The sequence below is a fragment of the Nyctereutes procyonoides genome, unplaced genomic scaffold, assembly GCF_905146905.1.
Source record: "Nyctereutes procyonoides isolate TBG_1078 unplaced genomic scaffold, NYPRO_anot_genome, whole genome shotgun sequence".
In the NCBI taxonomy this organism is placed as follows: Eukaryota; Metazoa; Chordata; class Mammalia; order Carnivora; family Canidae; genus Nyctereutes; species Nyctereutes procyonoides.
The window spans coordinates 9,214,254-9,229,664 of record NW_026575037.1 but is presented as its reverse complement, the minus strand read 5'-3'; the positions used below and the strand labels follow the sequence as shown (position 1 = coordinate 9,229,664).

Sequence of the window (15,411 nt, the reverse complement as noted above, 5' to 3'; positions counted from 1 at the left end):
CTTTGGTAGTGCCTATGTTGAGTGGTTGTGCCAAAAAAGGAAAGCTCCAAAGGAATCCACAAAGCAATGAACAGAAAGTAGGAAAGATGTATGTTGCTGGTACGCCCTGGAAGTCAAGAAAGGGGTATGTTCTAAAAAAAGGGTCAGTCAACAGTTACAAAATATTCAACCAAATAAAGAGTAGGAGGCCACTGGTGGTAGGTGGTAGTTATGTCACTGGTGGCATAAGTGAAAGTAATGTAACTAGAGATGCCACTCCCACTGCTGAGAAGTGACAGTAAGTGAAACAACATAAGGAAGTAGGCAGGATACTCTTTAAGGAAGGATGGAAGTGACAACAGAGATGAGAAAGAAATCTGAGGGGAAACTAAGGTTGCAAGAAGGCTGAATTTGAGATTAACAGATATAGGGGACCGTTGCAGGTTGAAATTATTTAGCAAAACTGTGTTTTCTCAGAATCAATGTACTAATAAGGTGAATAAGGTGAAAAATTAAAGGCCTCATGTTATGAAAGCTTTTAAAGCAAAAAACAATAGAATTTTCCCAAAAAGGCACGTTATCTTTCCTAGGCATAGACAAATACATGCAAATTTTGATTTCCATAATGAATAAAGTATGTAGATTCAGTAGCTTTTTGAAAGCTAGAATACTATAAACTACAGAGATATTAAAACTAATTATTAGCCTTTAAGATTATGCTCTAAGTAAAATAGTAGAAAGACAAGGGGTTGAGAAACAGAAAAATTTGGATTTGAGCCCTACATTTGATTCTATAGATTTAAGCAAATTACCCAACCTGTTTGTGATTTGATTTATACTATGAAGGGGTTGAATTACAGGGCTTTCCAAGATAGTTCCAAGTCCTAAAATTTGAATTTAAATCACAGATTAAAAGTTTTTAGAAAGCCAAATGTCATTATCTCATTAAAGTTGGTAAGACCAAAAAGGGCAAGATGGTATCTAATTAGTACAGCAATGGCTTACTTGGATTGCATGTTGAACCAACTGGACTCTCCCATCTTTGAGGTGAATCAAACTCACCCCCATCTTCTTCAAGATTTCTAAATGTTCAGGGTTAGTGGCCATGAAATCTCTGGCTCTCAGAGGGGGTTTAGCTCCACTCCTGAAACTCTCCTCTCTGCTAAAAGTAATTATAGGCAAGGCTTAAAAAACTACAAATCCGAACTGGGGAAAAACCTAAGGCAAATAAAAATAATTTTAGATATTTGCAAAATGCTATTTTTAGAACTAGTGAAACTGGAAAAGCTAGAAACAGTTATTTTCCCATATATAACTTAGGTTATTAAGTAGTATAGCTCTCAAATATATTTTACAGTTATCAACACATGTATGCTACCTACAAGAGTATACTAGCCAATGGCCTTATAACTATCTAAAGGTAGAGAATAGGTTGACTTGGGGATTTGTTATTATTGATTTCTTCCTTGACAAACAGGGTTTTCTCCCAATATTTTAAAAGCAAACCAATACTCTATCCATGAGTAATAAAACTCACTTAAAATTTTTCTTTTAATTTTTTATTGATGGCCTTTCTAATGTAACTATTTGGGAATGAACTCATTAAGCCAAAAATTTTATTTAAAAACCAAGAATAAGCACGTCATCAAAAAATATTAAATAAAACAAAAAAGACTGTATTTTCATTAGAAACTATAGATTAAAAGAAAAATACTTTCTACGTATATAAGACATGTGGAAGCATCTGACAAAACTATTCTGTAAAAATGAACTACAGAAGTTAAAAACTATTATATGCCACCCTTTGACTAATACTTAGTTCAATAAACAAAATAATCACCATAATAAATTTCCATAATAAAACCGACATTACTGTAGAATAAACTTTGCTATCTAACTTTACCAATGAATAATTTTTAATTAGTGATAACTACATACTTCAACATATTTTTGGCCTAAGTCAATATTTTTTTAGTTGTTATATGTCCCTTACATTCTATCATTTACTGACAATTAACTTTGATATGAACAAATATAAAATAATACATCTTACACTCTGATGATGCCTCTAGGACAGCTTTTATCCACCACATTTTTCAAGGGTTCACGAATGCTCTGAGCATATAATGGGTCATTAGGGAAGAGAATCTGAGTGTTTGGACAAGTCCAATCAAAATTACTGTCATCCAGTTCTGTATATTCTGAAGTCTACAATATAAAAGAATGTTACATAAATAAAAATAATGATTTTACTTAACATTATAGCTTGTTCAAATGAAACACTAAATGAAATCTAAGCATATACCAGATAAACAATATAAGAAAACAGGAATACAGTTAGTAGTAAGAGTATACAGAATAAAACAATAAAAGAAAACAAAGTAAGAAAATATCAAGTATACTTTTCCTCTTACCATACATACATATTTATTGAATTCTTTTTTTAAAATCCTTTTTTTTTTAATCTTTAAAGATTTTATTTATTTATTCATGAGAGACACAGCGAGAGAGAGGCAGAGACACAGGCAGAGACAGAAGCAGGCTCCATGCAGGAAGTCCAATGTGGGACTTGATCCTGGGACTCCAGGATCAACCCCTGGGCCGAGGGCAGGTACTCAACCACTGAACCACCCAGGCATCCCTATTTATTGAATTCTATTCATGGATTACTTTCACTTGGAAAAAGAAACACATACCAGAGAATCAGACATTTAATTAAAAAACATAACCTGGGATCCCTGGGTGGCACAGCGGTTTAGCGCCTGCCTTTGGCCCAGGGCGCGATCCTGGAGACCCGGGATCGAATCCCACATCGGGCCCCCGGTGCATGGAGCCTGCTTCTCCCTCTGCCTGTGTCTCTGCCTCTCTCTCTCTCTCTGTGTGACTATCATAAATAAATAAAAATTAAAAAAAAAAACCTAAAATCTTAAAAAAAAAAAAAAATAACCTACTGTATTCTTCTTAGAGATGCTTTGATTTGTAGTAGAGAGCCAAAGAGGTAACAGATGAGCTTCTGTTGTAAAGATGTAATCTTCTATGTCAAAAATAATGTCTTCTTTATCCGCAAATAATAGGTAAAGATATTTAAACATCTCAGCCAAGAAGAAAGAATCCATTCTAAAATAAAAAGTCACAATAAATCTAAGAACATAAAAATATTCAAATGCCAACACTCTGAAAGACAGAGAGTCAAGGTCAATAAACACATTTATACCATTTTAGATGTCCAAAGTGCTATAGAATTTATCTATATCCCAGTGGTAATAGTCTTGACTCCAAGAATATTCTAAGGAAATGAAAAAGACCAGAGGCGCTGCCTACCACACAGGTACACTAAATCTTGTTAATAGTACAGACAAGATTTTCCAGTTGGCCTTCCAATGAAGGAGAGTTTTCCATTTCTTCTAATAGAGAACCAACAGTAGGGCAGTAATACAGATCACTTTACTACTGAGAGCCATACAAGAATTCAATTAGTATTAATTAAAACTGGGTAAGTAATACAATTTTGATGGAGTTCATTATGTAGCCATTTAAGTGACAAATAAGAAGGCTTCAAAGGTAAAGGAAATCATAAAAAATTACATGAAATGAGTACAACACAAAAATCACAGGGACTATGATAACTTTGTAAATATTTAAACACCTGTCAAGAAGGGAATACAGAAGTAACAGAGGGATAGAAATATACACAATTATACAAATTTTTTAATGTTATAATGTTTTAATAAACATTTTAAAGAAAAGCTTTAATAAAATTAAAAGTGGCAGAAAGAGCAGAGCTTTAAATGGAGTTACAGTAACATGAAATTTAATTATATTTACTACCTCCCAAAATATCCTAGGTTTTGGCCATAATAAGTTGTAATTTACTGGACAGATTGCATAGTTTCACACCTCCAGCCAAGCACAAGTCCTGGCACACAGTAGGCACTCAATAAACATTTACTAAATCAAAAGCAAGTTTTAACAGTATTACTAAAGAATGAACTAGAGAGGCAATGGCACATAGAGGTAAAGAACATAGGCTTTGGAAATAGAAGACTTTCCAATGACTAGCTGTGTAATCATGAGGTTATCATATAAGGACTATGAGCTTCAGTTTATTTTTCTGGAAAGGACATAATAATACAAGCCTAACACCGGGTTAACGACTAAATGAAATACTGTAAAGTCCACTATTTAGCATAGCACCTGGCATATGTATAAGCTCAAAAACAGAGCTATCATTCTTTTGCCTACACATCAATGATATTTTTGTTTTGGAACAAAGACTCATCTGTAATGTTTCAAAACTTTTTTGAACATTTTATATGTTAATTTTTTCAGAACAGATAAAACACCTCCAGTCAACTTGCAATATACTTATTATAATTTAACTTTTTCTGAGGAATAGTTATTGTCATGAGCAAATGCTAGCTTGAAAACTGAAAAATGGGGCACTTGGGTGACTCAGCGTTTAAGCATCTGCATTTGGCTCAGGTCCTGATCCTGGGGTCCTGGGATCAAGTCCTGCATCCAGACCCCTGCAGGCAGCCTATTTCTCCCTCTGCCTATGTTTCTGCCTCTCTCTGTCTCTCATGAATAAATAAATAAAATCTTAAAAAAAAAAAAACAAAACTGTAGACTGATGAGCAGGGTGTTGATTTTTGCTGAATTCTAGAACTGATTATGAAACAGATGATTTGTAAACACTTTGAACAGAGAAATGATACACCACAATATGAATTGGGTAAAGCTAGCAAACTGGGTATCGTATCATATAATCTAACTTGTATTAAAAAACCATAAACATACACAAATGCAAACACATATGCAATAAAACAATCTGGAAGACTATTTATCAACTGCCAACAGTGGTCATCTTAGGGTGGGCAAGTAGGGGAAATGTCTTAGGGAAGATTTTCATATTCTTTTTGCCATTTAAATTATTTCAGTTATTAAGGAACATACAGATATTTCCATTTTGAAAATTGTGTGTGCATGCGTGTATGTATGCTAGTGAGACAGGTGACAGCACTAGTAGATCTGTTGGGGAATAAGCCAACAGATGCAAAGGGCTTGTAACTCGAAAGCTCTCAAGTGTCACACCATAAGGTATATAGTCATGGTCCTAACCAGAATTCTTCCCAACAATTTAGATGAATTTTTTTAACCATGCCTATCCAAACTGTAGATCACTGAAAATAGGTAATTTAGGTGACTGAGATGAGAATCAAACTCTTTTCGGTCTAGAAACACACATGCACATACACAAACCCAACAAAATCAAATTTTGCTGAGGTAAGTATAAAGCTATAAAGCTCTAAGCTTATACTTAATCACTTGCTCAAAAGCAGGGTGGAGAATACCCATGTGTCAGCAGGCCACAATTAAGTTAACTGAAGTCAACTGGCCATAGCTTCACTATGAGTCAAATATAACAAAGCTGCTAAAAAATCTAAAGCACATCTAGTAATGCGGAATGATGAAGATTAGTAGTTCTCAATCTCATTTGTTGAGATTGTATCTCATTGCCAAATGCAGAAGAGATACAATGCTGCCACGAAAACAGTGAGTTGATGAAGTAATGATCCTCAACTGGATAGAGGGTGTAAACCCATCATCTGCTTAGAAAATTAGCAACCTCACAGCTGTTCTTGAACAGTGATGTTTTGCCAGGCACATCTTGAGTATGGTTAATCCTGGATATGATATTTTAAGAGATACTCTATATATTGGAATATAATCAGATTGGGGCAAATGCAGTGGTAAATGGTCTAGAAACAATGTCATATAAAGACTATTTGATAGGGAAAAAGAATGCTAAATTTAAAAACTGGAATTCTCTAAACAGTAAATTATACCGTCCTCTATAATTCCTCAACCTGTTACTCTTTTTTCTACTATAACACAAATCACAAGATTACAACAATTATTTCTTTACACACCTATCTTCTTCACTATCTACAAGTCATGGGAGGGTAAGAACTGGTTCTAATTTCTCTATCCCCACACCTAAGGGCAGTGCCTAGCATACAGTAGGAACCTAAATATTGTTCCTTGCATGAGTTGTCAGAATAGCACTGTATTCACAAGCTAATCTGCCTTGATGAGAATTCTGACTTAATCTTATTAATTGTGTGACCTTAGGTAGGTTCCCCAACCTCTCTGTGCCTCGGCCTCTTTATCTATGCAACGAAGATTATAGAAGTTGCACTTCAGAGGGTTATTGTCAGGATCAGGTGAATTAAACAAAGCAAGTACTTAATCAGAAGAGTGCCCAGAACATAGGAAGCAGTCAATAAATGTTAAAAATAAATACACAGCCTATCTGCTTTCATTTCTTGCTGGTATCTGCATGCCTACTTCCAAAAACCCATCCATTTCTTATCAGCTATGATCAGAGAAGTAGGTCTCAAGCCTCATTAACTATTATCTAAATACTCTGATCGAAGGACTATGGGACAACTTTGAGTAATGATGAAAGATGTGTCTCACCTGCCTTTAGTCCCTCTGCCTGAAATTTCTACCACTGTTTTTCTCTTCCTTTCCCATCCTTCAAGATACAGAAGCCTCCATAAACCTCCCAGGGACTGTCATATCCCAATGTATTTCATGTCCCTTTAATATGGTCTGTTTATCTGCCTATTCTCAATGATTCAAAGATGGAAAAGACATGTCTTCATATCTTTAATTCTCAAAAACTAGTATAACTCTGGCACAGAAGACACCTTCATAAATACCTGTGGAATGAACATTTGGTAACCAAATAAGCAAACGTTAGTGCTCGTTAGAGATGTGTTGCTATGTTCTGGATGGTTAAAATAACCAGAAAAGTAATCCTGGGATAACTGTAATGTTAGTGAATATCATAGTAACCAGAGTAAGCTTTTTACAGCTTGAATATTTCATACCATCCACATCTATCCAGTATTCAATGAAACAGAAATTGCCAATGGTCTTCACCAGCGCTCCAAATCAGCAACAGAGTTAAGAATACACACATTAACCAAGATATGTTTGAGGAATTCTTGACTCAATACAAATCACAATCCAGATCATCCATCATCATCTTGGTAACAGTTTTTATATTATGTACAACGCTAGAAATAAACACAGAACCCCACCCCCCCCATTCCTAATACTCTTAATTACCAAGGTTCTGATTCTGATAATGAACACTTACTCATCTACTTAAAATCACTGGAGCAGCTACTATATGCCAGGTACTATGATAAAAATACAAACTTTTTAAATGAGCCTATTGAAGAGAGTTTAATAAACACAAGGAACTAAGCTTTGCACCTTCAAAAACCCTTTGTAAAAGCATTAAGCTTATTTGAATTCTAACTAAGAGTTGTATTCTGTGTTGTTTCAGAGTTACCCTGAGGAAAGGGGATGTTAGGAATTGTTTTACCTGTCCTCATGACTTCCAGTACGAACATCCTTCATGGCAGCAAATCCGCAAGGCACTCTAGCATATTTATTTAAATTTTCAATAAGTGTTTTCCCTACTTCAAGGTAGTAAGGATCTCCTGTAGCCTATTAAAAAGGAGAATATATGTATACATATATATAGCTTATATATTACCATATACCCACTCATTTATCAGATATTTATTGAGTACCTACTAGGTGCTTTGGCATTGTATCAGGCACTGGAGCACATGTTACACAGAACTTAGCTCTGAAAATAAGCCATGGATCTGCTTTATGGAATTTCTTAAACACACAACTGGAAAGCTGTCCAACTATGTATCTTGGCTCTTAAATAACATTTTCAATGCCCAGAAAGGTAAGAGACATGCTTTAGAAAGCAGCTCTAGAATATAACATTTCTCTTTTTAGAAATGTTCATGTAAATATTTTGAAAAGACACAAAACTTAGATGTCAATTCTTCTTTCAATAGTTATGGACTAGATGAATGAAAACCATAACATATCCAACCATTATAACATTAAACAAGGACTCTGAAAACCCAATTACTGTTATAAGGTAGTGAGATATCCAACAGAAAATGGGGACTAAACAGCAAAAAGAGAGGTAAAATAGCTTACTTTATATAAGAAGTAGGTACTTTCTGCAAATTCTGGTCTTAAAGGATGTTGAGCCCAATGTACCCTGAAATCTGTAGTAAATGCCTGGACAAAACAACATATAAATAGGTATAGAAATGTGATTTTAAAAATAAACAAGTGGTTCTAGAATATATAGTAGTACATAAGTTAGACCATAAACAAGTTATAAATTAAAATATTGATAACTTTCATCTATAAAACGAAAGTTTTCATTTCTCTCTCTTTTTTTTTTTAACACAACTCTCGGCTCCTTATTTTTTTTTTTTTTATTTATGATAGTCACAGAGAGAGAGAGAGAGAGAGAGAGAGAGAGAGAGAGAGAGAGGCAGAGACACAGGCAGAGGGATAAGCAGGCTCCATGCACCGGGAGCCCGACGTGGGATTCGATCCCGGGTCTCCAGGATCGCGCCCTGGGCCAAAGGCAGGCGCCAAACCGCTGCGCCACCCAGGGATCCCCCAAAAGTTTTCATTTCTTAAGATCATAATTCATTTTTGCTAAGGTGCTATTTTTACCAACTAGTGTAATTATTTCTGTAAGTGATCATTTTAGCTATTAGGAAGCTTAAACTATGAAATTCCATAATGCCACCACATGGATCTTTGGGTTTTCTTCTTTTTCCTTATCTCTATTTTTTCTCTTAATTATTAAGTCATTCTCTATATTTCTATTTTAGCATTTTAGCATATGTTTTCTTTTATAACAACCTCAAATCCTCTGCGAGTGAGACAAGGCATTATTTAAAAATAAAACTAGTCTCAGGCAGCCCCGGTGGCACAGCGGTTTAGCGCCACCTGCAGCCTAGGGCATGATCCTGGTAGACCCTGAATCGAGTCCCACGTCAGGCTCCCTGCATGGAGCCTGCTTCTCCCTCTGCCTGTGTCTCTGCCTCTCTCTCTCTCTCTCTGTGTGTGTGTGTGTGTGTGTCTATGAATAAATAAATTATCTTAAAAAAAAAGAAAACTAGTCTCATTTGAAATTATTCACTAACAGAGCCAACTGGTTTAAAAAAAAAGATTAAAAATAAAACCAAAACCTTTATGGGAACCAAATAAAAATTCATCTGTGGTAAGATGGTAAGATGTATTTAGTTGAACTTTGGTTTATTGAGTGAATACGAATTTTCTACAATGCACAGTCCTACTTGCCTAAAGTCTAATAAAACTATACTTTCTAAAATAGATACTTTGGGAAGCAATGTAAGTTGGCGGAATGCTTAGATATCTCACAGAGTGTAATAAATAAACAGGGACAGAATAAGGTTATACATGAATTTGGAAATTTTTAATGGTACATTTCTGGAAAGCCAAAGTGTGTGCTGTTAAGATCTTACCATATCAAGTTAGCAAGAATATTTATTACTAATATATAAAAACTAGGCAGTCTATGTGACCAGGAAGAGTATACATTCAGTGTATATCATTTTCATAAAATAAGCTTTAGAAAATAAAGAGTAAAAAATCTCTCTAGCTGGTGGATATATGTAAAAGTTAGAATGAGACAATATGTAGGTAATGGCATAGATTAGAAAAGGCTGAGAAATACTAATTTGGGTTGTTGGGGTTTTTTTTACATAAAAGGTCAGCATTACTTTAGATTTCTCTTAATATATGAGAAAAAGGAAAATGTATATAGTACTGTATAAACCAAAAATATATTAGATAACATTTGCTATCTTTAAATTAGCAATTTATACTATACATAAATTAGAATTCGAATGATGATTTGCTTACCTCTGGTAGGAAGTTATGTTTTTTAATCACCTGATATAACATTTCATGAGTTTCAATAGCAGGTCTAATATCCCCCTTTAAGACCTAGAAGTCAACAATAAGAACAAAATTACCTAATAAAAATAGGAGTTGATTTTATCTAGAGTCATCATATAAACAGAAAAATATACATTAATAAATTTTAAAACGTGACTCCATTTTGGTAATTCAATTGTAGAGACCACATATGCACTTAATTGTTCTACATTAATATTAAGAAAGCATAGGTTTTGGGGGGGGTTCTTTTGGTTTTTTTACCTGCAAACCTGGAAAAAAGGCGAGCAATGCATCCATCCAAGTCCGAGCATTCAGCATTGGCTTGTGGATATGCACATCAAGTAGAAGAGGTGGCTGGCTAATGTACCTCATTATGGCATCATAGTGCTAGAAGATCACAATATGTGTTCATGAAAGTAGATGAAAAAGATGTATTATTCTAAAAACACTACTTAAAAAAATAAAAATAAAAACACTACTTAAATTGTATTGTGAAGAAAGTAAAACTGAATTTATATGTAAATAAATTGACTAATTATTGTGTAAATATTTAAATTATTCTTTATGGAAATTTTTCTAAAATATATTATATGTACTTCCCTACATTAATTCTGACGTGGAATATTAAAGATTATAGTTAATATAGAATCTTCTGAGGGGACCAGACCTGAACATCACTGTCTTGTGGGACTGGTCCATGGTTAGTAAGACCCTGTGGCCAAAGGATGCTCTTATGTCCTCTCGAAATATAGTTACAGGCTTCTATATTACAGAATTAGTTGTGTTTTCTCCTGTGTGTAGAAATTTAGTCCCTTCTCAGCTAATGTAATACTCTGGTGCTGACCCCTACTTAAATTAATGCATCTACTCATTATTACCACTCTTATAGTCTGCTACATCTGTCTTCTATGTTCTTCAAACTCTTTTTTCTCTTCTTTTCTCTTCTAGATATTTCTCAGGTTTGACAACAACAGGTTGAGTTGTTAGTCAACCTACGATAATGAGCCAACAAAAATAATCTGTCCTTGTTCACCTCAAGTAAAAAAAAAAAATCTTGTTATAATCTAATCACCAATATGTGATGTTTTTTAATGTATCCAATTAGTAACTTATTAGGTCTCTTATTGTTTTTTCCTAACTCATCTATTATTTAAGAACTATTCTTGAGTACCTGCTAGATGCTAAGGCACTGTTCTAACACTTCATATGCACTAGTTTATTTAATCCTTCCCATAACTCTATGAATAATACTAGTATTCCTATTTTCTGGATAAAGAACAGAGCCAAATAGTGTAAAGTTACCTGCCCAACTTGATGGGATGAGCACTGGGTGTTATGCTACATGTTGGCAAATTGAACTCCAATTTTTTAAAAAATGTAAAATAAATAAAATAAAATAAAATAAAAAACTAAAAAAAAAATAATAAAAATAAAAATAATAAATAAAATCTTGAAAAAAAAAAAGTTACCTGCCCAAAGTGACAAAAGCAGTGGAACCAAGATTTAAACCCAGGCAGGACATTAGCCACTATACTATACTATGTCACAGTAATGTGGGTGAACTGATGGGTACACAAAGAAATTGTAAATGATTTCAAAAAGAATATAGGGATAAAGCTGATGAATTTGCTGTACTGATTTCAATTTGCTTCAGTTACGAAGGCAATCCAATCAGGTTCAATAATCCTTCCGCTTCTCCTATGCCTGTGGTTCTGACCCAGACTTAGGACTCACAGACCTGCTTTTGAAATGAATACTCACTAGTTTCGCTCAATCTCCACCTCTGCATGTGTGTGCAGGTGTGATCAAGGACTAGGCCAAACTTTCAAGATTTCAAAAAGAATTGGAATCCAAAGGAGAAAGATAACTAGTAACTTATTCCAATAAATCCTCTTCCTCGTATAAAAGAAGATTAAGTAAACTCTGATCTACCTATTTTATGACTTATTGGCAGAACTTAAAAACTTCTGTTAAGAGATGAAAAAAAAAAGAGATGAAAATAAAACCACTCTGTAAACTAATTTTTGGAATGTATGTAACTTTGTCCTGTCCCTGTCCAATATCATCAGGAATACAGACAAAAAAATAATTCACAATTTTAAAAGATTATTTCTTAGATTACCACTCAGGTAATTAAGTTTCTATCAAAATCTGGCACTCAAATAAAATTGGCTTTAAAATTAATACAAAATTGGGTCAACTTACTGTATTAAATCTTTCCAGGAAACTGTCATCTCCAAGCAAGACATAAGCTTTCAATAGATATTCATAATATGAATCAATCCCTGCTCCAACTCCACTATCTATGGAAAAAATACATATAAATGTGATTCTTTATTAAACAAGTCTTAAAAATTCTTGACAGAGTACAAGTGAGGGTATTAGTACACTGAGAATGAAACATTAGTTTAAACATGAAACTTTAAAAATTCAACATTTATAGAAATATTAATCCTACTATGCAAATAGCAACAGTTCCTTGCTGATAATGTTTGTATTTCCAAAAAAAGAATCTTACTTTGCAAAATATAAGTCTTACTTTTTTAAAAGCAGGATATATTAGGTTTTTTTTAAATTTTTATTTATTTATTCATGAGAGACACACACACAGAGAGAGAGAGAGAGAGGCAGAGACATAGGCAGAGGGAGAAGCAGGCTCCCTGCAGGAAGTCCAATGTGGGACTCAATTCCCGGTAGGGGATCACACCTTGAGCTGAAGGCACACACTCAACCACTAAGCCACCCAGGCGTCCCAGAAGATATTAGTTTTAGGAAGTTTTTCTAAGCTCATTTTCTCGGTGAGGAACTCCCAAAGAGGAAACATTGGAGAGGACCATTGTGCATTTTTAAAAACATTTAGACCCTTAATCAGTAAGACATCAATTTTTAAAGTTAGAGTAGATACAAAATCAAGACTGCTCCTATTTGGAGGTATCAATTTTAATTACTGCAACTAACATGGTTGTTGGCTTCTTCCTCCAATATCATCATGAGGGCCAAAGAAAGGAAAGAGGAAAATTGGAAGAAACCTGGCAGCATGAGCAGGGAGGGTCAGGGAGAGGGTGGCTTTGGCCTAGAGCAGTAGGCAGCCAGACACAGCTAAGAATCATCTGCTTTGCCAGGAACTGAGAAAGGTCTGAATTTTTAAAAAATTTATTTGACAGAGAGAGAGAGAGAGAGCACGCACATGCACGCACAAGCAAGGGAAGTGGAGCAGCAGGTAGAGAGAGAGCAGGGAACCGACCTGGGGCTCAATCCTAGGACCCTGTAATCATGACCTGAGCTGAAGGCAGATGCTTAACCAACTGAACCACCCACGTGCCCCAGAAGCATGACTTTCTGAAAATAAAAAGAATGTGTTGGAATAAGAATTTATCAGAAGAAGAAATAATAGAACAGGTACACTTATTTTAAATTATTTAATTTTAAAATTAGCCTAATAGATATACTAAAGAGATACGGAAGGTATTAGCAATATAAAACAAGAAAAAAAAATTTTTTAAGTAAGCTCTATGCCCATCATAGGGATTGAACTCACAATTCTACCAACTAAGCCAGCCAGGTACCCTGGGAAGAAAAATTTTTTAACCAGGTAGAAATACGGAATAAAAAATATAACAGTTAAAATAACCTAACAGATGGGATATATAGCAGAAAGGATATAGCTAAGGAACAGATCAGCAAATTGGAAGACTACCATTTAGAAATCACTGAGAAGAATAAAAGGCAGAAAAAAAGAAACTATAAAGATAAGATATATGGAGGACACAAACAGAAGTGATTTAGATAACAGGAATTGCAAAAAAAAAGAGATAAAAATGAAAAGAATATCTAAAAAATAAAATCAGTTTTCAACAATTAGAAACAAAGATTTTAAATAGAAAGGGCCCACAGAATATCAAAAGGAGAGCCAAAGAAAATTCTACACTTAAAATTATAGTGACATTTTAAAAATTTCTCTTTGCTTTTGAGATTCTTAATCTTCCAAAGAGGAGTAGATCACACATATAAGGACATAAAAACCAAAATAATATCACATTTTTAAATATGATGTAAGAAGACAATAGAATTGTATTTTCAAAGACTTGATGGAAAAGAACTTAAAGAGAAAATTATATACAGCCAAACCGTCACTCAAATATGAAATCACAAAAAAAATATGAAAGCATAATAAAATTACTGTTAGACTATTAAAGCTACTGAAAACAGGGAAAGTTAAGAAGGGAGACAAATCTAACAGATGTTACAAATCATATACAAGGTACAAGTGACCAAATACCTTGACAGTTTGTTACCTTTAAAAAGAAAGGAGGAGTGCACTAAGATCCAAAGAAGAAAGAATATATTCATAGTGAACAAGAACTACATAATATCAACAAAATAACTGCATAATATCAACAAAACAGGGGATAGGGGTTGGGTTTGGGAGAGACAGAGACAGGAGAAGAGGCTAAAGCTCATTTCTCAGAAGCATGTAAATAAAGGTTTCATTAATAACAAAAGGATTAAAGAGAAAACAGGAAAGGTGGAACACAATGAAATGAAATTACAATTAAGACAGTATAAGTCCAAATATATTAAAAATTGAAATAAATGTAAATGGACTGAAACCACCAATTAAGACAAAGACTGACAAATTGGCTTCTTAAAAAAGTCAATAAATAAGAGTTACAATTACAGCGTCAACCTGCAAAGACTGAAAGTAAAAGGACAAAAATAAAACCCTTTATTGGGCAATTAAAATAAAGCTGATGTAACTGTATTACTATCAGATTAAATAGGTGTAAGACAAAGAATATTATCAGAGATGATCACTGTATAATGATGAAAGATTCAACTAAGAGAGAACAATTTTAAATGAATGCACCCAATAAAATAGACTAATGCATCCAAAAATATATATAAAGCAAAAGAGAATTACAGGGAGATATTAATAAGTCTTGGCTTATTTTCACTACCAGAAATTTTATCTACCTTTCTTAATTTTTGATAGATCAAGCAAACAGAAAATCAGCAAAGATCTGAACAATATTAACTGAGCAAACTGACATTTGCTCAGTTATCTATATCTAGCAATGAGAAAATATATACTTTTTAAAGCACATGGAAAATGTTCACAAAAACTGGCCATGTTTGGGGCACCTGGGTGACTCAGTCTGTTGGGCATTCGACTCTTGACTTTGGCTCAGGTCATGATTTCAGGGTCATGAGGTTCTCCAAACTGGGTGTGGACCCTGCTTAAGATTTTCTCTCTCTGGGATCCCTGGGTGGCACAGCGGTTTAGTGCCTGCCTTTGGCCCAGGGCGTGATCCTGGAGACCCAGGATCAAATCCCACGTTGGGCTCCCGGTGCATGGAGCCTGCTTCTCCCTCTGCCTGGGTCTCTGCCTCTCTCTTTCTCTCTGTGTGACTATCATAAATAAATAAAAATTAAAAAAAAAAAAAAGATTCTCTCTCTTCTCCTTCCTCTCCCTCTGCCCCTCTGCCAACCACATGTGCTTGCTTGCGTGCTCACGCTCTCTCTCTCTCTCTCTCTCTCTCTCGGGCGGGGGGGGGGAACTGGCCATGTTCTGGGCCAAAAAGAAAACGTCAATACATTTCAAAG

General features: G+C 34.5%; 1 protein-coding gene across 2 annotated transcripts in view; it reads right to left on the bottom strand.

Annotated features, from left to right (window-relative positions):
* The window catches only part of EDEM3 (ER degradation enhancing alpha-mannosidase like protein 3), a 72,135-nt gene that overhangs the window by 17,730 nt on the left and 38,994 nt on the right, over positions 1 to 15,411 (bottom strand). The window contains exons 9-16 of one of the 2 annotated variants that reach the window (XM_055319331.1): positions 12,013 to 12,110; positions 10,069 to 10,194; positions 9,772 to 9,855; positions 8,020 to 8,103; positions 7,379 to 7,503; positions 2,931 to 3,096; positions 2,033 to 2,187; positions 985 to 1,141 (exon numbers count right to left, since the gene is read on the bottom strand). In XM_055319331.1, the coding sequence (XP_055175306.1) occupies positions 985 to 1,141; positions 2,033 to 2,187; positions 2,931 to 3,096; positions 7,379 to 7,503; positions 8,020 to 8,103; positions 9,772 to 9,855; positions 10,069 to 10,194; positions 12,013 to 12,110 (995 nt within the window). The remainder of the gene's footprint in view (positions 1 to 984; positions 1,142 to 2,032; positions 2,188 to 2,930; positions 3,097 to 7,378; positions 7,504 to 8,019; positions 8,104 to 9,771; positions 9,856 to 10,068; positions 10,195 to 12,012; positions 12,111 to 15,411) is intronic. The other variant, XM_055319333.1, reaches the window with a different exon arrangement.